This window comes from Homalodisca vitripennis, chromosome 8, assembly GCF_021130785.1.
Source record: "Homalodisca vitripennis isolate AUS2020 chromosome 8, UT_GWSS_2.1, whole genome shotgun sequence".
Classification (NCBI taxonomy): Eukaryota; Metazoa; Arthropoda; class Insecta; order Hemiptera; family Cicadellidae; genus Homalodisca; species Homalodisca vitripennis.
In genome coordinates, this window is record NC_060214.1 from 63,704,980 (window position 1) to 63,728,702 (window position 23,723).

Genomic DNA, 23,723 nt, shown 5'->3' on the forward strand with positions numbered 1-23,723 from the left:
CTCTTCTTCTAGATGTTTCTTTGGAATTCTGCCTGTTACGGTTGAGTTTGTTCTAGTCTTCATGCTTCTAGATTTCTGGAATTAGGGTTTCTCGCTCTTCTCTTCAGGCTTCCGTAGGGCGAGGACATTCTACGAGTTTCTGTGGTCGTAGTTCAAAATCAAAGCTGGCTACCTGCTCCCTCGACGAACCGGCACGGTGTTTTGGTGTTTAATACCTGCCTTTCAATCAACGTTCCACGCCCTCATTTAATTAATTAGGGCCCAGTCATTCCAAATTCAGTGTACGTGACAAATATCAATTCCCCACAAGGCCCTTGAAGGATTGCTGACTATTGTACCAAACAAACACATACTGTCCTTTCAACCATGGAATTTTTTCGCAATGTGAGTAAATAAATTTAAAAAAACTTCAATTGCATGCGGTACATTTTACCATAAACGCTGGCTTCATAAAAAATTAAAATGTATCTTACATGATATACTTGAATTTTATAATACTCAAACACAAATAAAGTACAGGGCTATAATAGAATCTTATTCGAATACTGTATCATGTCTTAAATATCAAGCACTTACACAATGCAGTTTTTCTTGAGATGCTAGATAAAAAACTATCACCTCATAATCGAGGGTTACCTGCCCTTATCAGATTCTATATGGCAAACTCGTGAGTTATTTGGTTAAAATCAGCTTTTTTTGTCATTTAAAGTTTCTATTCACTTGTAAAAGGTAATAAAGATCAGTCCAGTAGGTGTGTTCCTGAATATAAAAATTAAGTATTAATCTCAATTATATGTGAATGTATGTTATCAGTTCAAGAGTTATAAATGAAAGTGTTAGAGAATGATAAAATAAATAAAAACCCAAAAAATAATAAATCGATGTTTCTTATTAATTATACCCTAAAGGATCATGAAAGTAGCCTAGACTACGAAATTCACTGTAGTCAATTCACAGTATTTAGACAAGGAGTGATTCTTTTTTTATTATAGTAAAAGTATATTGTAAAATTTGGAGATTTTATTGGGGGTAACTTTCGATGGGGTAAACAATCACATTCAACTTGTATTTATTGGTTAAGGCGCTCCAGAATGTCTGCCATGGCCCTGCTGATGTTGCATAGAGATTAGGCGTTAAAGTCAAAATTTTATTTAGTTTTTAAGTCAAGGGATGTACACTCGAATTTTATTTTAAGGCTTCAGAATCCCATTGGTATTTATGAATAAAATGTAAACTTAATAAGTGGCTATTCCAAAAGTTGTGTCTAGCCAGGGACCATCTAAACTATATATGATAATCATATAACAACATATTATTTGTAATTTATCAAATAAAGTTATGAATTTTTAAGTGCTCTCTCGCACGCCCATATGTTAGCTTCATACAAAATTTTAAATATCTTGTACGATATAATTTAACGTAGTAATGCTGAAATTAAAAAAATAAACTAAAAGGCTACAATAGAATCTTATTTGAGTGATTTAACATTTCTTAAATATCATGGACTTACCCATTTAATATTTTCAAGAGAACATATTTCATTAACTATTTCATTCAAAAACAAAAATCAATTTCTTTCCGGTATAGTACATGTTATGATTCATGGTAGGCAGATAATAGAGTTGTGTAGTAATTACGAATATATTATTCAAACAGTAGAGTTTCCCTTCCAGCAGAGTATAATAACACAATTCTCAGTGAGGGAACCTGACCATGGAAACTGAAAAGTAATTTTGAAAACTATTGCAAGTTATGCCTTGGTAAAATTAAATAAGTCAGTAAATACGAAGTTCGTCTTTAGTATGTCCCATTTATTACTATGCTAATTCATAGCCGGTGGTGGAGTCTTTATCGGTTTCAAAAATCTCAAATCCAGGAGTAGTTCGTCACGATCGGGTGTTGAAAGATATTTCGGGTTTTAATCGACTTATTTAGGGTTATTAAGGTTAGTCCATTGTTTCTGAACATAAAATTAAGTATTAGTCCTAATTATATGTGAATTTAAGTTATCAGTTTAAAAGATATAAATTGTTTCTAATCGGAACCTATTTAGAGAACGATAAAATAAATAACAAACCCAAAAATCCGCTGTCTCTTATTTAAACCATATCTTAAAGGTTAATGAAAGTTGCCAAGAATAGGAAATTCACAGTATTTAGCCTGGGATTGAGTTTATTTAATCTAGAAAGAGTAAATATGAAAGTGTGAGATTGTACTAACTTTGAATGGGATAAATTATTAAATCATACCTGTCTTTATTTATTAAGGCGCTCCAAACTTCCTGCAATTGGTACTGTAGAAGCTGCGCCGAAAGTTCTTTGTAAACTTAACATGTGATTTCTCTTGTGTGTTAAAGGGTGGAGACTTGTATTTGATATTGATTTTGTACTATTCCATTTCTTGTTCTTAAATGGAATTTTGAGAGATTCAGTATCTGTGACAGTAGTTGGGTCAGGTTCATCTCGACTATATCTGACAATCATACAGAAAAATGTTAATATTTGACATGTATCGCAAAAAGTTATGATTGTTTTATCATCACTACAAATTAAAAATATTTGAATATCCGATTAAAACTGGCCAATTTAAATTAGTGCGTCAGAAGCACCTAAATATACTATTTTGTTCTTGTAATATATAGTATCTATTTCATACCTTTTGAACAGATATATGCCACCTCCAATCAATATACCTGTAGCCGCTACACTACCAATAATTTGTGTAAAAGTAATGTTTTTTTAAAAAGTCAAACATTTTGTAAGTATAATATATTCGAAAAACAGATACAAAATGACACTGAAATATGAACTGTTGCTAAGAGACCGCTTAGTATTGTTTTATAATGACGTTAAATCTAGCTCTAGCTATTAGAAGAAGATGTCATGGGCATTTTCATGCTTTTTAAAAACTATTTTAAAAATTCCTAATTAATATTATTTATACTTAATACCCCAATTATTTACTACTCTTGTCTTCTTAACAATCTAAAGTTGGTTTGTGCATTAGAATATATATATATATATATATATATATATATATATATATATATATATATATATATATATATATATTTTACCAGCTACAAGTTTTGAAGTGCATATTTATATTTATAGTGAACATATTGATTCAACCATTAATAGTGTACTGAAGTAATAAATTTTCGTGAGTACTACAAGAACAGCTAACCTCCAAATAACAAGGTTAGACTTGCAACTCATCTTCAAGGCATAGTTTTTGAAGTAACTAAGGACACCGCGCTTTATAGACCTGTAATTAACATCGTTTAGTAATTAATGCAGTTGCAGAATCATTAGTGCTTGATGCTCTCACGTCACGGTTCATAGGTTCGGTTACCATCAGCCGGAGCATATTTTTGAAGTAGAAAATTACTATTTTTGTGCGACTAATTCTTTTATTTAAAATTGTAAACTATTTATTATTGATATTTGTTGTTTGTTATTTGTTATTAAGTTATTTTATCTGTTACTTTATTATTATGTTGAATGTTTGTCATATATTTATTAATTATTATAATCAAAATCACTACGTAATATTTTTTTACCTTTTTAATTCTGCAAATTCTAAATATTTTTAAATATTTATTGCTTTGAACCTATAAACTGTAGATTATAATTAGTTATTTGAAATTATGACACTCTTAGTTAAACAATCAAAGAATGGCAAACGTCTCATCCTGTACAATAAATACAAGTTCAGAGAGAGACATTGTCTGAAGAGTGGAGATAGAGCTTGGCGTTGCCTGGGGGAAAGTGTGCAGCTACGGTGAGGACTGATGCTCATGCAACGCTAATTGTATCATCTAGCGGTAAACACCATGGCCCCCACCCTGTTACCATGAGAACTTTGGCTGTATCTCAAACTAAATGTTCTCCAACCGGATCTAGGTTCTCATCAGAGGCTTCAACATCGTTTGGTCAATCGAACGTGGCACCACCACCGCTGGTGAATGATGTTGGATCATCCACATCTATCGCTTGCGCGCCGACACAGGTTGTCCTGATGACGCCTCCTGCCTTGTCACTCGTGTCGCGAGTCAGTATTTCAACTCCACTACCTTATTCCGAGGATGGGACAACAGTAAAAAGAGTAGCCGACCTGATAGCTGAAAACAGCAAGTTAAAATACAGTATACAGCAACTCATTGAACGATATAAAATTGTACTAGACCACTCAATTGAGTCAGATACTCGATTGATGCAGTATACCGACCAGGTCTTGAAGCCAGTCACAAAATCAACCAAGAGACTGCGGTGATTAACAACTAGATAGAAGAATTGTGTGAAAATCATGTGGGGCAGACGTGCTACAATTCAATAAAATCTGGAGAGGGGCTTTTACACAACATGGGATGCATCTAAAAAAGAACACCAAGCATCTGCTGGCCCAGGCATTAATAGAGTGCCTGCGAACTACTCGGCGCAGCCAGATTACCTCAAAATAATAAGCAGAAGTCAGGACAAGGCCTAGAGTCTCCAACTACACCGCTATCGACTACCTTGCAGCCATCAGCCGCATCTGAGCCCCGCACACTGCTGTATCAATCCTTTGCGGAAGCAGTAAAATGCCGCTCACCGGTGCGACAAGTTGGCCCATCAAGCACCGTCACAGACACAACGGAACAAAAAAAAAACAGTAGCAGTCGTGGGACTGCCGATAGAAGTGAAAACGGAACTATTAAGTTGAGAGTAATTAACAATACGTTATAGTAGCAGTACATCTGTAATTGTAAATGTGACGCGTTTTTAATTTTCCAATTTTAAAATCCACGAAAAAATATTATCAAATAACTAGAAATCTATTTTACCACGCTAGTAAGATAAATCTTATACCGTAATAATACTCATTTCATGATGAAGAGGTTAAATATTAAAAACATAATTAAAATGAATAATGCTAAATTTTAAATACAAATATTCGTACAAATATTAAAAATGTTTAAAAATATATTCGTTCTTTTCATTATTTATTTATCTGAATAAAAATATGTTGTAATTGCTCAATATTAATAGTTAGTTAAACATAGAATACAAGTGAGTAAACACCGAGTGAACAACAGTGAGTTGAACACCGTTGTAAATAATACAGTTATTGCTACGGATAAAGTATATAATTGCAATAACAATTAAACCCACAATATTTTTAAAACTAATAAATTAGTTAAATTAACTTGGTTCTTTCGTAAAGGTATTTTTATTGCACAATAAACTAATTTATTGAGTTAATACGGTATCAGTGAGCCAATGCGCCAACTACAGTTCCGGCAGAAACGTTCACTCATCACTTTATACGCTACTACAGGCTAAACTAAACTTCCAATAAACAAATGATAAATTACAAAAAAAATATTCATCTATTTTCACACAACTTTCTCGCTGACAAATTTTGTCTGACCAAAAAATAAAAAAATCCTCGCTTACTACTTTTTTCTTGTCATTGTAAACGCTATGTAAAATGTAAACAATAATCAAAATTATTTCGAAATTTTTTTAATATTTAAAAATGTAAACCAATAGATTGCCAATATTAAGAGCTTTAATTTGACGCATCTTTCAGAATTGTACGACATTGGCCTCACTTTTAAATCGCGAGAGGAAGCCGTAAAGGTCACTGATTTTCACAGTCTGTTTTTCATACTCCGCCGGGACAGTTTTAACACAGCGAGACTGACTTTTTCATGCAAGTTAGTAGTCCGCGGCCAAGTCTACGGTTAAAAAACACAGCGAGACTGACTTTTTTATGCAGGTTAGTATCATTAGCATGTCGGTGACGCGAACCGAGGATTTTACCCTCTACCAAAACGCTCAAACGCGCCTAAAGAAGTTTTCACTTCAAAAACTGCTTTCTTCTAAAGTGTCCAAAAACAAAATAAAGATAACAGAACTGGAGTACAATAAGTTCAGAAAAACCAGACAAAAAACGACAACCAAAACAAATTCAAATTCAAAAAATTCCAAATTTAACTGGTGCATTTTCCGTCGTGTATCATACTGCGCAGTCTCTTACCAATAAAGTTGATGAGCTAATGCTAATGGCAAAAGAGCTGCACCCCGACATATTTGCTGTTTCTGAACATGGCTTCACGGCTGAGACTGTCTATATGTTCAGAATTGACAATTATGAATTGTTAAAAATTTTTCACCGAACAAAATTTAAAAGGGATTGATGTGGCAATTTTTGTCACATCAGGATTGAATTTTCAACCCATCACGGAGGATTACTGCTTTGGTCTAGACTTTGAGGTGGGGGGATCTAAAATTGATACAAATACCACGGAAAAAAATTATAGTGATTGGCTTATACAAATCCCCAAATTGATACAACGAAAATATTTTTGAAAAATTTGAAACTTTAATACATTTTCTCAATTCAATTCTACAATTCAAAATAGTTGAAGTTCATCATTGCCGGTGACTTCAACATCGATATGTTAGACCACACCAACCCTCTGACCCAGCGACTACGGGATATTTTCGATTCTTTCGGCTTAATTTGGTCCGTGAACTCGCCATCAATAAAAAGAAAACGGGATCTAAAGCCTGGAAAACATAGAGCTTTTTAAGAGGTTTATAATGAAAACATCATTGTCATTTCTGGATAGCTTTGAGCGTATGGACAATGCCTTTAACGCGTTTTTCGACAGTTTAACTCACTGCTTAAATTTGACTTGTCCATTCAAAAATTTTGAAGAACGTAATAAGAAAAAGAGTAATACCTGGATTACTTCAAGAGAAAGACTACAATTTTATCACTCTGTATATGTTAAATCTGAAAGTGAGGATTTCAAACGCTTTTTTTCAACATTTCAAAAAATGATTACCGCAAAACCATAAGAAACGCCAAGGCACGAGACGTTGAAAACCAACTAAACCAATCCGATAATGTTTCAAAAAGCGCCTGGAATATAATTAACCTAAACACACAACAATAAAATACTTATAAATTTCGAATTCCGAAACTTAAAACTAATAAAAAAATTATTGATGATCCATTAAAATTGGCAATTGCGTATAATGATTTCTTTTCAACTGTTAACTGTTTAACAGACGGTTATTTGAATCAGAATATCTCCCCCCGATTGACTAGATCGGCCTCGTCCATGTTCCTTCGTCCTGTTAGTGAGGTGGAGGTGGCCCGTATCATGCAGGATCTCAAACCAAAGAGGTTTTGTGGCGTTAATGGAATGTCTGTGGTTAATCAAAAAGTGTTATATGCATATGTTGACACCACTCACAAAATTAATCAATCTCTCGTTTGCACAGGGTGTCTTTCCGTCCGTACTGAAGATATCCACTGTGATTCCAATTTACAATAAAATTATCCAATTTATTCTTGCTCATCAAACAACAATCGTCCAATTTCCATCCTCCCAGATCTTAGCAAAGTTATTGAAAAACTTTCGTCAATCAACTTGAACAATTCCTTGATCGCTTCGAAATTCTCTGTCCTAAACCGTTCGGGCTTAGGAAAGACACATCGACCATCGATGCCGTAACTGAACCTATTCATAATGTTGTCGATGGTCTGGAGAGAAGAGAACGTGCTATGAGCATATTTCTCCACCTCTCCAAAGCCTCTGACTGTGTGCATCATGTGACACTGCTGCACCAGTTATGGACTAGTGGTATTAGGGGTTTGCCGTATGATTGGCTCTCGTCGTATCTTAAAGATAGAGAACAATGCGTATGTACGGATTGCGAATGCTCTGTCTAATAGGGTCAAGATGCCCTATGGTGTCCCTCAGGGATCAATATTAGGGCCAGTGCTCTGCCTTACTTATGTCAACAAGTTGAATACATCAATCCAGAATGGAAAGGTGATTGAATATGCTGAGGACACGACTCTCTGTATTAAATTGAAATATAAAACTGATATTGAAGTGAAAACCATTTATCGATTTAAATTCATGCATTGAACATTTCTCAAGACTTAATCTCAAAATAAACAGCTCCAAATTAAACTCAATAAATGTTTGCCTTCGGCATCGAGAAGAACAAGGGTATCGTCTCGCGGTAATGATGGACGACGTTCTCTTGGAAGAGGCCGAATCCCTTAAGTTCCTTGGAATGTACCTTGATCGAGGACTGACGTGGGACTTTCACATTGACAGCATCTGCTCCAAGGTTGCTTCTGGCATTTATATTTTGCGTAACCTTGTAAAGTTCTGTTCTATGGGTGTATTAAAAACGGCCTACTTTGGCCTGATTCATCCATATTTGTCTTACGGTTTGAGACTGAGGGGCACTGTTCTAAATAAAAATTCGAAAGTGTATTTAGAGCTCAAAAGAAAGCTGTCAGAGGTATTTACAAATCGAATTTCAGAGAGTCATGCAAATATGCCTTTAGAGAGCTTAGATTTTTAACTTTACCCTGTCTCTATATTCTCGACGTCGTTCTATACTGTCGACTCAAATGCGAGTTGGTCCAAGGCAGTGACGTCCACCGATACGAGACAAGAGGCAGGGAGAACTTTCGGGTTTTACAATATAGAAAGAGTGCATTTGAACACTTTCCGTCCCATGTTGGTGTGAAACTGATAAAAAGCTGCCTAATGGAATAAAACATATCATTGATTCTAAATTATTCAAAGCACGATTAAAACACCTCCTGGTATCAAAGGCGTTTTACTACGTTGAAGAGTTCATGTTTAGTTGCTGGAAAGAAAATTATTGAAAACAAGAATAAAATTAAACCCCCAGTTCTGTTATACAATTAAATAGCAATAACTGCAATAGCATTGTATATTATTATGAATGTAATTGACGCATGCGTGCAATCTAATAATTTTTGACGCAAAAAAGATTATTGTTATAGTACATGAGCTTTAGAATTTGATCTTTATAAGGGTTTTCCTTCTTTTGTAAAATAAAATAAATATTTACTACAATAAAACATATTAGAGTTTGCTATATTAATGTAATAACTACAAAATTAGCTACCATTAGGACTGTAATATTATACATAAGTACTCTTGGAACAATAAGGTTTATAAATATACCTCAAACACTTCTATTTGTAGCTTTTTATCAGTACAAATTCTAATTTAAAGAAAATGCTCGTATGTATAACACGTTTCTATTAAGAAAACATGTTTATATTGATAGATACATTTCCATACAAAAAGAAAACTAGGATCAGATTATGGTGTGGGATGTAGATAAGTATTTTGGCATGTCATTCACCATTCGCCGTTCTCGTGTGTGCTGCTTTTAGTAAATTAATTAACCTAACAAAGTAAAGACAACATTTGATATGGGTGAATAAAATCAATGCTTGTTATTTGTATGGATTGTATTTACTATCTGGTTTTTACAAAATTCTACACAATAATTACTTTACTCAAAAGAAATTGTGTTTGTAATTTAGTCAAATGGAATAAAGATACACTCTACTAATAAAGAACATCTTTACCAGTTTGGGGACCGAATGCATTGTTAGTAATAATTTTAAAACTTTATAGTAATTTTCTAAAGTACGACCATAGTGGAATAATTAAGATAATTTAAATATTATTACAGCAGGGGAGATCGACGATAAAAGCATCTACTTGCCTTTACCTTATCATTAGACAGATGATACCCCATAATCTATGTTGACATAAAATTTCCAGCATTCATACTGTACGAAACTTTTAAAAGCAATGTTAATGAGAAGTCTATTATAAAAAAATTGTCATTTATTGTTTCATGGTAAGTTCAAGTTTAGTTTATTAGAACCATGAGTTGGTAATAAATGGACTTTTAACTAATTAGGCAGCTAATCTTAAAGAAAAATTACTGAAAATAAAGTTTTTTCTACAATATATCTCAGGAAAAAAATTCCTATGTGGACTTTTATACGTGAACGCTGTAATAATAATTAAATATTTAACCCTTTTAACCAAATATGAGGTGTAATTTATCATCTTTGGGTCTTTTATGTGATTCTTAGAAACATTCATAAGGAAATTAATGTATATGAAATATCGTTCTAAAAATATGTTGTATTATTGTATGTTTTCTTGAGGCTAATGTTTTCAAAGTACTCATTAAAACATTAAAAGATTATGTCAAACTTGAATTATTTTCAAAAAATTATATATTTATAATACTATGGACGATTTTTTTATAGAAAAAAAGGATTTTAATACCATATGGACTTATTTTTGGCCATAAAAAAATAATTTTTATTGCACGTTAGTGAAACCTGGAAAAATTGGTTTTATATCTAAACGATAGCTCATATATATATATATATATATATATATATATATATATATATATATATATATATATATATATATATATCATAATAAACATATGGTCGGAAGACCAAATACCTGTATAACGACTTTTATTTACAGAACATTTTATAAATGGCAATAGCCTTATTTAATTTCAATAAACATTGAATCACAAAAAGTAGTTGCTCCGCCGGGAGTCGAACCCGGATCTCTCACTTGCCGAGTGAATGTGCTACCACTACACCGTATGGTAAATACACACATATATATATATATATATATATACTAACTGTTTCCCGCGGCTTCGCACGCTTTTCGTAAGTTTTGCCCGCGTATGAGCATTTCTGGTTGAAGTTAATTATATTTCCAACCCCGATGTAGATTTTACCTTGATGTCACGATCAGGAAAATATGTCAAAAATGTATTGTACATGCATAATGTATTTTATTACAAAGTGGTCTACCACTCAACCTTTAAGTTCAACCAAAAATTTAGTTTAGACAATTTTACATCATAACTTAGCGCCTTCAAATAGTGTTTCACTGTTTAATATACGTATCTATCTCGTAATTGCAGGTTATAATGTGCAGGCGCTTTGAAAACTTTTCTTCATTTTATTCGTTTATATTCACGACATAAGCGAATAATTCAGATAATAACTATCCTATCTTCTAAGTTAGACTAAAGTACGGATACATGTGAAATTTGATTGAAATTGGTTCAGTCGTTTTGGAGTTTATTGGCAACATACATCGTGACTCAAGATTTTCATATATATAAGATATAATATATATATATATATATATATAATTTCAATAAACATTGAATTACAAAAAGTAGTAGCTCCGCCGAAAGTCGAACCCGGATCTCTCACTTGCCGGGTGAATGTGCTACCATTACACCACAGAGCGCTTACTTTTTCCGATTCAATTATTTTGTATTTGGCCGTACCTGTCACATATGCAAATAAGCAAAATAACATATGATCGGAAGACCAAATACCTGTCAAATGACTTTGATTTACATTAAACTGTATAAATGGCAAGAGCTATATTTAATTTTAATTTCAAAAAACATTGAAATTAAATAAGGCTGTTGCCATTTATACAGTTTAATATATATATATATATATATATATATATATATATATATATGTATGTATGTATGTAGAAAAAGCCAACATATTAATATGAATTAACTATATTTCGCATTACGCTTCTTCATGTCAAAACAACATAACGAAACACATAAATTAATTAAAAACATACATGTAAACAGATAAATAAATTAATAAGCATAATATTCTTGAAATGATAAACATATGTTCAAACTGTGGGTGTAAAGATGTGATGAGTGTTCAGATGATTTAAATTTATCGAAGATTTTAATATATATGGAAATTTAAATTTTGTGACAATTTGACATGCTTCTTCTGAATTTCTAAATTTTGATGTATTTGAATAATTTTTTATTGATCGTATTGGTTTTACTGTATATAAATTTTCAAAAGATTCTTTGTGTATTTTACTATGAATGACTAATGGTTTTGATTCATCATTATGTTTAAAATCATAACGGTGACCTGTCATTCTTATTCTTAAATTATTTGTTGTAGAGCCAATGTAGTCTTTAGGACATTGGTTACACTGAATTTGATATACTACAATTTTTTGTATCACATGTCAAATTGCCAATAATTTTGTATAATTTTTTTGCTGAACTACTTTCGAATTTTGATGACTCTTGTATTTGATTGCACACCATTCATCTTGATTTATTACATGGATGTGCTCCTTTAAATTTAGTTTCCACATCAGAATCAGCTGGTAATTTTGGTTTCGATATAATGTCCTTTAAGATAGGAGGTCTTTTAAAAACAATACGTGGAATACTTTTTAGAAATGAGTCTGTCAGTGGAGAATTTTGAAGAATTTTGTAAGCTACTTTAAAAATGTTGTTAATTTTGTAGAGACCAGGATGATTGCATTAATTATACTAATGAGCTTTGATATTTAATTGTTATATGGACTCGTAATCTTTATCATGATTCTGTAGAAAGAATTGTTAACACTTTAATATACAACATATTTATCGTCTATCTAGAACGCAAAATCTATCGACCGTTAGAGTATTCAAATCAAAATTCTAACAAAAACTATTAATACGATTCAAATGATAACTTTGATATCTTATTCACAGATTTAGAAAAAAAATAATTGCAAACGTAACATATTCCAATTGATAGATGTTTTAGAAAATTACTAATGTTTTGTAAAAGAGATAGAAATGTTGAATGTTAAAAGAATAAACAGTTAGTTTTTAAAAGCACAAAAATAAATATCAAATGTACATTACACTGAAGATAGTAAGTCTATAATAGTACTTTAATGTTATGAACTACTCAGTAGAAGCATGTATTCTATCGTTTTGTGGCTTGCTGTTTGAATATTTTTAACAGACGTAAACAAGATAATTTATAAAAGTCACGTAGGCATTATTCCTGATGTTGTCTGGAGTCACGTCCAGTTCCCTAGTCTGTTGTAAATTCACGTTTTGTTTGTGTACACAAGCCGGTCCCTTATTCTGTTTTGGCAGTATCGTTGTTTGAACAACGCTGTTATTCTTGTCACCTCTATTTATCCGGTCCGCTACACAATTAAATCTAATATGTAAGAAGAAATATTAATTCTAAAATTAAAATTTATTAAGTGACAGTTAATTGATGGTGTAAAATATGTTTAAAAATATTTATGAATTAAAATGTTCTTTTTTATATCATGTAGATATTCGTATATAAAATAATAGTGCATGGAATGAACAAATATCATAGTAACATATTTCAAATAAAAAGATTCATGGTTACATAACTCATGTTGATTAATAAGACACATCTATTAAAAGAATTGAAAGCTTGCGGAAGGATCTTAGGTTTAAACAAGGATCAAATGTCAGTACAAAAAATCTTAGTGTTTGCAAGTTTGTAGAGACGGCAAAAAACTTGTATAAGTTTAAGTTTACTATGATAAACAAGGCAGAACTGTGCCACATCGCGTGTCACGTAACAGGCTTCCTTGAAATTAGGTGCTAATTTTTAAATGTATAGGCCATTTCATTTTCGAGAGGTCCTGGTGAAAGATGTAAAAACGGAAATACTAACAGAATTTAACATCCCCCTCTCCATACAGGATTAAGAGAAAAGCACAAAGTCAAAAGCATTTTCTTTGCGGATGGTAGTGTTTTGAACTTTTTTGTCACAAGAGAATCCAAATTTTGATATTCAATGTTTTGTCTTTTCTATTATGGATCATAATGATGCACCCATGACTCATTCCCCAGTCACGATATTGAAAAGAAAGTTGTCTCCTTCATCATGGTAGCGGCGCAAGTGTTGCAGACAGCATTGCATTTAACGCTGTTTATTCTCGGTGTGGCACCCATGGCACACAGATTTTCCGGTATCCTAAGTGTAAAATAATTTAACCAACACGTCCAAAACGGTTTTGCAATTCGCTGTTGGGTTACTCGCCGATTATTTTGAATGTAATCAACGACTTTGTGATTCTTGTCGTCTGTGGCAGTGATCGGACGTCCACTGCGTGTTCCACCAAAAATTATGGTGTTCCAGGTCCACAACCAAAGGTTTTATCACCCATCAATTGATAGTTGATCTATCAACATCATCGTCACCGTAAATACTCTTTAAACGATGATGGATTTCAGTAAGATTTACTTTTCCAGCACTTAACAATTCAATTACAGCACGTTTACAAAGCAAATGAATCCTTCTGAATGGTTATGCAACAACACAATGGATTATCGCAAGGTTTTTAAATGCACATGCTTGTAGATGAGGAATGGCACTAACAAATGCCACCAGGTGCGCTTCTATAGTTAATTTCAATCACTTTTTTTAACATGTAGGCTATACATTACTTTTCGGCCTACCCTCGTATGTTTAGGTCTAATATATATATATATATATATATATATATATATATATATATATATATATATATATATATATATATATATATTACTAGCAGAATACCCGTGCTTCGCTACGGGAAAATTATTAATGAATCTTACTGCAGGATTTCAGGAGTTCTATAAATGCAAATTAATTAAATGAGTTTTCATATTATTAACTCGCCGTTTTTCTCATTACTTTTGCTTCAATGTTTTCTACTCCTCTTTTTTAAATTTTATTGTACTGATTTTACATAACTCAATACTTTAACAGTCACTGGATCATATCACAACAGTTATTAAATCATAAGCGGGATTGCTTTACGGAACTTACAATACTTCTTTGTAGACAACATTCACATTGTTTTTTCCACGAGACTGAAGGATAGGTAAACTATCAGCAGAGCTAAATCGTGAGCAAGCGACATATAACTGGCCATGAGAGAAGCAGTCTTCCCTTAGATCAACACCGGCCATATTTAAGGACTGCCCTTGCGATTTATTTATTGTCATAGCAAAGCAGAGTTTGACAGGGAACTGTAGGCTTTTAAACTGAAAATGGTAATCCTATGGAATTAAGGGAATGCGTGGGATAAAAACCTCTTCCTCCTGGCCACATCCAGTGTATATTATGGCTTGTATAACGTGTCTGCGCAACGCTTTGATTTGTAGCCTACTTCCGTTGCAGAGCTTAGGTGGAACCAGGTTCCTAAGCAACATTATTGGAGCTCCATCTTTTAGGTAAAGATGATGTGGTGGAATGCCTGGAGGATTAAGCGTGTGCAAGAACTCTACTGGGTAGTGTATCGCATCTTCTATTTCCACCACAGAGTCCACCGATTGGTAATGGACAATCTCAGATGGCAGTTTTTCCAATAATAGGTTATTAGTACTTTTAGCAGTGTCATCTTTTGGTGTAAGGATAGCTCTTTGTTTAAACCAAGACAAGTCTTTTAATTCGAAATTTTTTAAATCTACATAAATCTTTTCAAACAATATTTGCAAATCACATACTACTTCACACAAATCCTTTGGAATATTGACCTCACCATTTTCTTCAGGCAAATTTCCATTACCTATCTCTAAAAGTAAACTTGAAAACTCACCTGCCTTTAAACTGCCTTTAAGATGAACCCTCATATTGATCTTCAAGGAACAAACTTGGACTTTAGGCCAAAGTACTGATCTCTTTACACAGGTTTTTACTTCATCAGCTCGAGTTCCTCTTGGTACAACAGGCAAAGTCTGTCTGAAGTCTCCAGCCATTAAAAGCGTGACTCCACCCATAAGTTTTCTGTTACTTCTGATGTCCTGAAGAGTCCTATCTAAAGCTTCAATTGCTCTTTTGTGGGCCATTGTGCACTTGTCCCAAATAATCAGTTTACACATCTTGAGAACCTCCGCTATGTCGCTTTGTTTCGATATATTACGTAGTGGGGTTTCAGAGTGGTTTAAGTTTAAAGGCAGTTTGAATGCAGAGTGAGCTGTCTTAACTCCTTCCAACAACGTCGCAGCTATACCTGACGCATCTATATATATATATATATATATATATATATATATATATATATATATATATGTATGTATGTATGTATATACGAGAGTGGACAAATTATTAGACTAGAACTGGTTTTCGGAGAAAATTATCTTATTAAATCATTTTTAAATGTCAGTGAATATAAAATTGTATAAATAATATTTTGTGAGTATAAAATTGTTCATTATCAACATTTTAAGTCTTTTGTGGCATGCTGTGGACCGATGTTTTACAGTTCTCTTTGATTTCTTCATCGTATTGCCATACATTAATTAAAAGTTCTATCAGACCTTGACGTGATGTTAAATTCTCCTTTAGAAGTCTTTTATTAACATATGACCAAAAGTTTTCAATTAGATTCATGTCAGGACTGTCACCTGGCCAAGAAAGCACACTGATATCTCATTAACTGAGAAATCTTGTTACTATTTTTGCTTTCTGGAGCACCATCATGCATAAGAATAAATTTCCCATTTGGGAACAGTTTTTGAGTCTGTGAAATTAGCCTCCTTTGTAGCACATTCAAGTATTCATTCTGCCTCTTTTTAAACTATTTAAAGCCTTACAGGGCTAAATACAGATATCACACTCAACACTACAATTACCATCAATTCCTCAAAAAAAGTCGGATATATTTTTCATCAAATACTTTCGCCGCATTTCTCCGCACGAACTGGTTCTCCGAAATACTGGCTCCATACTCAATTATCTGGTCAGTCATTTGTTTTGTGGTATGTGTCCTGTTTGTTATAATAATTGTTTATGTTCGTGACCAATCTATCATTTATTTTGTGCTGGTGGCCACATTTTCTAACTCGATACAACTGATATCTTAAGATTTGATCACAGGTCAACTTGATCCTATTTACAGATCTTTGAGGAATACAACCTCTTCGCTATATCAGTGTGTAAATAACACCTTTTTCCAACAGAATCTTTACTGAAGCTGTTATCTTAGGAGATAAATCAAAAATTTTTCGCATGACCGTAAAAAAGTGTCCACATGCTTGAAGTATTCTTCCAATATTATAAGTCATAAAAACACAAATCTTTTGACAATTTTTCAACCTGGAATCCACTGCTACCACTGTTATAAGGTTATATTACAAGGAAAACACACTACAAACAAGAATACCTATTATTAGGTACAGACAGAAGTTGAAGTTAGTTAGAATTACCTAAAAATCATCAGCTGATTTACGTGCCACACACTGGCTATGACTAATTGTAATACCTCAAATATAAATACAAAGTTTGAATATACCGGTATTGTAATAAATGCAAATATATGAAAAATAACAATATATTCCATGATTATAAAGCATAGTTTTCGAGATAACATAAAATGTAGTAAATTTAAGTGTTTAGTCTAATAAATTGGCCACTTATATAGATATTCATCAAATTTGTGTAAGTTTCAATAGCCTAATTTAATTTAATTTCAATAAACATTGAATAACAAAAAGTACTTGCTCCGCCGGGACTCGAACCTGGATCTCTCACTTGCCGGGTGAATCTGCTACCATTACACCACAGAGCCCTTACTTTTTACGATTCAATTATGTTGTATTTGGCCGTTTCTTTCATATATGTGTTTAAATAACCAAACTAACATATGATTGGAAGACTAAATACCTGTCAAATGACTTTTACTTACAATAATTAAATTTATATATGTGGCAATAGCCTAATTTAATTTAATTTCAATAAACATTTTTATACTAAGAACAAATAAATATATAGGAGGTATTAGTAGATTAGAAACTTAATTAGCGTATAGTAAGTACATGTAAGAAAGCTTAGGACATGTTTCAGTACGGTTTATTAATTTCCTAATCAAAGAGTGTACAAAGCGTATAATTTAATCATTTTTTAAATGTTATATTAATGAATTAATAATCTAAAAATAAGGTATTAATAAGGTTCTCTGTATTTTTTAGTTATAATTATGCCCGATCATATCATTTATTTTAAACTTCATTAAGGTGTTTTATTTTTTATTTTTTTTAAGAATACAACTATGTTTTAAAGCAAAAATTATTGTGGATGTATATGGATATGTACTTTTCAATGTTACAAAAACGTGTTAGTCATATAAATAAACTCCTTTATTATTTATAGCTGTTTTAGGATAAAAAAGACGTAAGTTTTATGATAATTAAATTTTTTTGTTATGTACATATAGAAGATAAAACGTCATTTTTAAATCCGTGTTTAGTAATGTTACTTACGTAAATTTTATGCAGCTGTCATGAACATAAATAAAGGATTAATAGTTTAGGTACTTTTCATAAAAAATTCATTACAGTAAAAAATACATATGAAAAAACTTAAGCTCATTTGGAAAGACTGAAAGAATTAATCGACTCGGGAACGAGTCAAACGAAACGCAGCGTGATCTTGGCAAACAAAAGAACTTTGAACGTATATGTGACTAAAATTCTAACAAGACGCGTTAGCTAAACAAAATGTTTGTGTCTGCATAACACATACACACTTTTTTGCTGTGGTACAAGTTCATTCTCATCTTCTTATACGTTTTCTATATGTTATAGAAAACAGTATTAGATTGTATTTATAACAAAGAAATACATTGTATTTTTTTCAACGTATAACACAAAACAGTAATACATTCTTTAGAAATAGTTAACAGTGTCAATGTTTGTTTATGATTGTCTGACTTTAATAGCTGCTACCTAAGATGGCCCTAAATTTATATTGTAGATGGAAAATACCACTAAAGCACTGGATGTATTCGATTCATCATCAATGTGTCTGTCATACGCATTTCATTAGTATTATGGTTTCTTATATTTTCAACTGTATATTTGCCTCGTACTTTTATTAGGTATTTAAACGATTAGGTATATTGTTATATTGTACCTGTATTTAATTCACTAGTTTATGCTTGTACAATATGATTCTCGTGTTTAAGTTGTTTGTTTAGGGTGTTGGGATGGTACAGGAAGATTAATAGTTATTGCAATCATATACCAAAACAATTTGCAAGTTGTCTTCTAGTACCTGAGACATTGCATTATCCAATTGCTGTGCTTAACATTTCCTTCAAATCTTACTTGGTACATTTATATAAAGTCACAGTTTTACATTAAACAATATTGTACTACAAATCAATTAAGGGGACGTAGTTTTTCACAGAAAATATAGCTAGTAATAATGTAATTGGAAAAAATAAAAAATGAACACTTCATATGTAAGCCTTAATTGAACACAAATTTAGACATGGGTGTTGGTCTGGGTAGTAATATTAACAAGCTAATATTGGGTGGTTAAAAGTCCAGAAAATGTAACTTTTATAACTAACGATAAACTCAAACTCCATTACTGATAATGCTGTAAAAATAATAATTGTATTATTAATATCAGAACATGCTAATTAAATATGTATAGTTTACAATCTAAATTTATTTCATTATTCATAGCTTTATAGTGTTGCTTGTGGAAATAAGATTTTATAATGCTCAAAGTTACAATTTATGATTTACAGTATACGATATGTATTATTTTACAATATTAAATATAATCTTAAATTATATGCGAAAATAAATAATTTCAAACATCTTTACAGATAAGTCGCAATGCAAAAACAAAACGCGCAATAAGGTTAATGCATTTACCAAGGAAACAATTGTTACATTGCATGAGCCAAAGAAACTGATACAGAGGTCGATAAACTGATGGGAAAAGCCTAATAACTAATAAATATAGGATAATTAATATTGTTTCATATATATATATATATATATTTGAAAACTTCTTTAAACTAGAACTTTCCATATGTAAATTAAATATATTTAAAAGTAATATATGACAATCAGTTCTATTTTATACCATTAATAAATATATGAATATGCACTTCTTATAAAATTTATAACAATAGTACATAAACATATAAACCAAGGAGAAATTCAATTATTCAATACAGTTTTCCGAGTAAGTGTTTTAAAACTCAAATCAATTCATTTATATACAAAAGAAAATTAGATACAATCTTATAGAATAATAGGAACATTTAAATAAGATCCATGCTACTCTAATAATGTCTGTATCTCTCATTGAAAGCTTACATTCCTAAATAAATTAAATAATAAAATAATAAGAAATTATTGTACATAACATACGCCTTATAAAATACCAAAAGTTAAACACAGAAGGTGGATCGTTCGAGGCTCTGGAGTACAGATCACTAGTTCATCAATAAAATTATACGATTTAGTAATTAACTAACGTTTTTAATTCCTTATATTAATATGAATCTTTTACAAGATTTTATATTATCAAGTGGCTAGGCATTTTAATTTTTGGAACCTATGTATAACATTGATTTTTAAATTATTTTTTGTGGTTTTTACGTATTATAGTACAATTTTTACATCATGTTAAATCAATTAGTTATGAGACGACCAACACTAAACTTACAAGTAAAAGTAGAAGCTAGAAATTAGAGCAATGATGTTAAATTCAAAGTATTTTCCATACCAAAGATCCCATTACAAGCATCACAAATAACCAGACCATCCAGCAATCGACCTGTCCTTTTCTGAAGTATTAAGACTCTGCTAATTAAATTTACTGAATCATTACCCAAAAATCTATCCATATGTTAATGTAGGTGCAAAATACCTGAATAAACCAGCTAATTTCTTTGCCTAAACATATGAAGAATGTCATAAGGAACATATATTACTTCTACATATATTACTTATATATTTCCTCTAACGTTGGAAGGCCTAATAAGTATTTCTTGGCCAATCTATACAGTCCCAGGTAACACAATCTTGAAGATTCCTGCCTCACTGGCAATATTTTCAAAACCAAAACTGGATTTTAAAGTTTTTTTCTGGATTTATGAAAACCTCATTTGCATGGAACCATGAAGTAATACCTGTAAGTGAGAATACTAATCTGAGTGAAAGGGAGTGAGCAGATTTAGCTTCGTAAACGACACTAGTGTCATCGGCATAGTGAAATAAGTAGCCCTATGTTGATAAGTTCGGGTCATTAACATATATGATAGATAAAAGGTGGCCAAGCACCAAGCGTTGAAGCGCACTAACCGTGACTGGTATCAGAGGAGATTTACCGCAACCCACCACAGTAACGCCCTCAACAAACTGAGTGTGACATAAAGATAGGAACGAAGCAACTTGGGAGTTATGCCTCTCACCGTACATTTCTAACCTGGCTAAAGATTATAGGTACCATATCGTAAGAATTTATAATTTCACAAAACTTCTCAGCATTACTACTGCTTCTGTCCATTGAAGTAAATGTGGCTGTTATAAAATTATGTATATCTTGTTTTCTTTAACGAAGATTTATCTCTCTTGCTTCTTGAAGATATGGATGACTATTATTAGTAATAAGAAGGGTTACATATTAATCTAGCGGAATAGTAACCCTTATGAGCACTTATAGATATATAAAAAATATTTTAGAAGTAGGACTGGTTTTCAGGCTCTGAATACATTCACCACTTCCTTGCCAGAGGCCAGAAAAAAGGCTCGAGAAACATGGAGAGTCAGACCAAAAATTTTTAGATGATTTATTGCGCAAATTGGAGACATTGCCTCATTTGTTCCTTCAACCCACAATATTATTAAATTTACATTCAAGCGGTGCTTCACCCCGGACGGCATTCGGGTCCTGAGGAGTCTTCTGGAGGGGTGAATCATGGCATGAGCTTTTTGGAGCCGCTGATATTGATGAAATGTTTGACTCATTTCTTGCAATTTTGTCATTTTTATATTGATTGTGTTTTTCCTACAAAAAAGATTAAGTTCGGTACATGGGCACTCAGATGAGGATTCCTTTGGATGAAGATCTAAAAAAACTTCATAATCGCCTTTTGTTTCTCTACTCGCTGTCTAAGCATCTTGACTCTTCTCATCCTTTGAGAGTTTCTTTTATTCAAACCAAGAAGGAGTTTAGGGAATCGCATCCATTCCGCCAAAGCGAAAAAAGTATTGACCTACATCAGCGGGGCTCAGAATAAACAGCGAGCTGCTTGGAATGTGGTTAAGGATCTCATTCCTGATAAGAAAGCTAATGCCTTCACACATATTACGCTTAATGACGAGAATGGCCGATCTGATGAACAATCCTAGGATGATTTCAGAGAAATTCAACATCCATTTTGCAGAAATAAGCCAGAGTTTGAGAGATTCTGAGGGTAATTCTTCATCTGTTCCTCCTAGATCATTGTCTTCATCAAGTATGAGTTTCCTCTATATTTTTTGCTCCAACTGATAAGAATGAAATCATCTCAGTCGTAAAGTCCTTGAAAACAAGCAATTCAGCAGGATTTGATGGAGTTTCATCCAGGATTTTTGTTGAGCTGTATAGATATATTGGCTGATCCTCTTGCACAGATTGCGAACTCGTCATTTTGAATCTGGGAAGTTCCCATCACACTTGAAGCTCTCAATTGTAAAACCTATATTTAAGAAAAAAGGAAGTCCAAATGAAACTTAGCAATTACCGCCCATTTCGATCCTTTCTACATTTTCAAAAGTTCTTGAAAGGCTTGTGCTGACCAGACTTTCCAATTACCTGTCTGTCAATGGAATTTTACATGACCATCAATATGGCTTTCGTGAGGGGTTTGTCTACAGTCAATGCAATTTTTAGTCTTCTAACTGAGGTATCAAACTCATTGGATAACAGGAATCACGTGTTTGGCCTATTTTTGGATCTTACGAAGGCTTTCGACGTTGTGGATCACGGGTTGTTGCTCAGAAAAACTTGAAAACTTGGGTATTAGAGGGAAAGCTTTTGATTGGATTGCTTCTTATCTCCTGAACCGTAGACAGATTGTTGAAATTCCTTTTATTGATGATACAGGGTGCTTAAGAAAACAATTTTCTGAGGAGCGAGAAGTACGCACTGGAGTTCCCCAAGGCTCCGTACTTGGTCCTTTATTATTTTTACTATTCATAAATGACATCCATCGAAGCGTGAAAGGTTCCAAGTTGTTTTTGTTTGCTGATGATACCTCTTTGGTCATCTCTGGTTGCAATCGAGCCGAGCTTGAAATCCAAACCTTTGTTCAGGGGCCAGTAATTTGCTGCAGTGGTTGGGTGAAAACTCTCTGTTTGTAAATACATCTAAAACCAATTTTCTTGATTTTGGAATTAGAAAGTCTGCTAAAACGTTGATTGAATCTCAAAACATTATGATTGGAGAGTCAGAAATGTGGTTCCTTCTTTGAATGTTAATTATCTTGGAATTGTTTTGGATGATCAGCTAAACTTTTTTAGTCACATTGATAAAGTCACGAAAAAACTAAGCAGTTGCATATTTTTTGATGTATAGACTATCCTGTTTTGCTAGTGAGGAAATTCTTTTGCTTACTTACTATGGCTGTTTTTATCCTTACCTTTGCTATGGAGTCTCTATATGGGGATACGAGAGTAAGAAAACTCAATATGTTTTTTCGTCTCCAGAAAAGAGCTATACGGATTATTTTCAAGTTGAGTCGTTCCCAGTCTTGTAGAGGTTACTTTCGAAGTAATAATATCCTTAGGTTCCCATCCATTTATATCCTTCAGTGTCTTTCTTTTTACAAAAAGTATCCCCACCTTTTTTCAGTCAACGTTAATCCAGCCCATAAATTAATCCTTAAGAAAAAGAAACAACCTAATCCTACCCTGCCATAAAACATCTTTTTTTGAAAAACAAAGTCTTTACTCCTGCATCCGCCTTTTTAACTCTTTGCCATCCTGCTTGAAAATTGTTGTGGACGATAGGGAAATTTCAAAATCGTCTGAAAAAATTTCTTATTTCGAGAGAATATTACAGTGTCCGGGAATACGTTGAGGATAATAAATTGTAGATCAACTCCTGTTATATTGATTTGGTCTTGTTGTGTTTGATCTGTCAGTAGTCTATACTTTAAGTTAGGATATTATAATTTTCTTGACGAATGCCTATGCATGTTATGTTTTGGCAATAAATGA

The 23,723-nt window shown here is 32.5% G+C and overlaps 1 protein-coding gene across 1 annotated transcript; it reads right to left on the reverse strand.

Annotated features, from left to right (window-relative positions):
* Positions 1-14,774: 14,774 nt before the first annotated feature.
* LOC124368195 lies at positions 14,775-15,563 on the reverse strand. The gene has a single exon (XM_046825470.1). It carries the CDS (start codon positions 15,561-15,563, stop codon positions 14,775-14,777), a length of 789 nt encoding a protein of 262 aa, XP_046681426.1.
* Between the last annotated feature and the right edge of the window lie 8,160 nt (positions 15,564-23,723).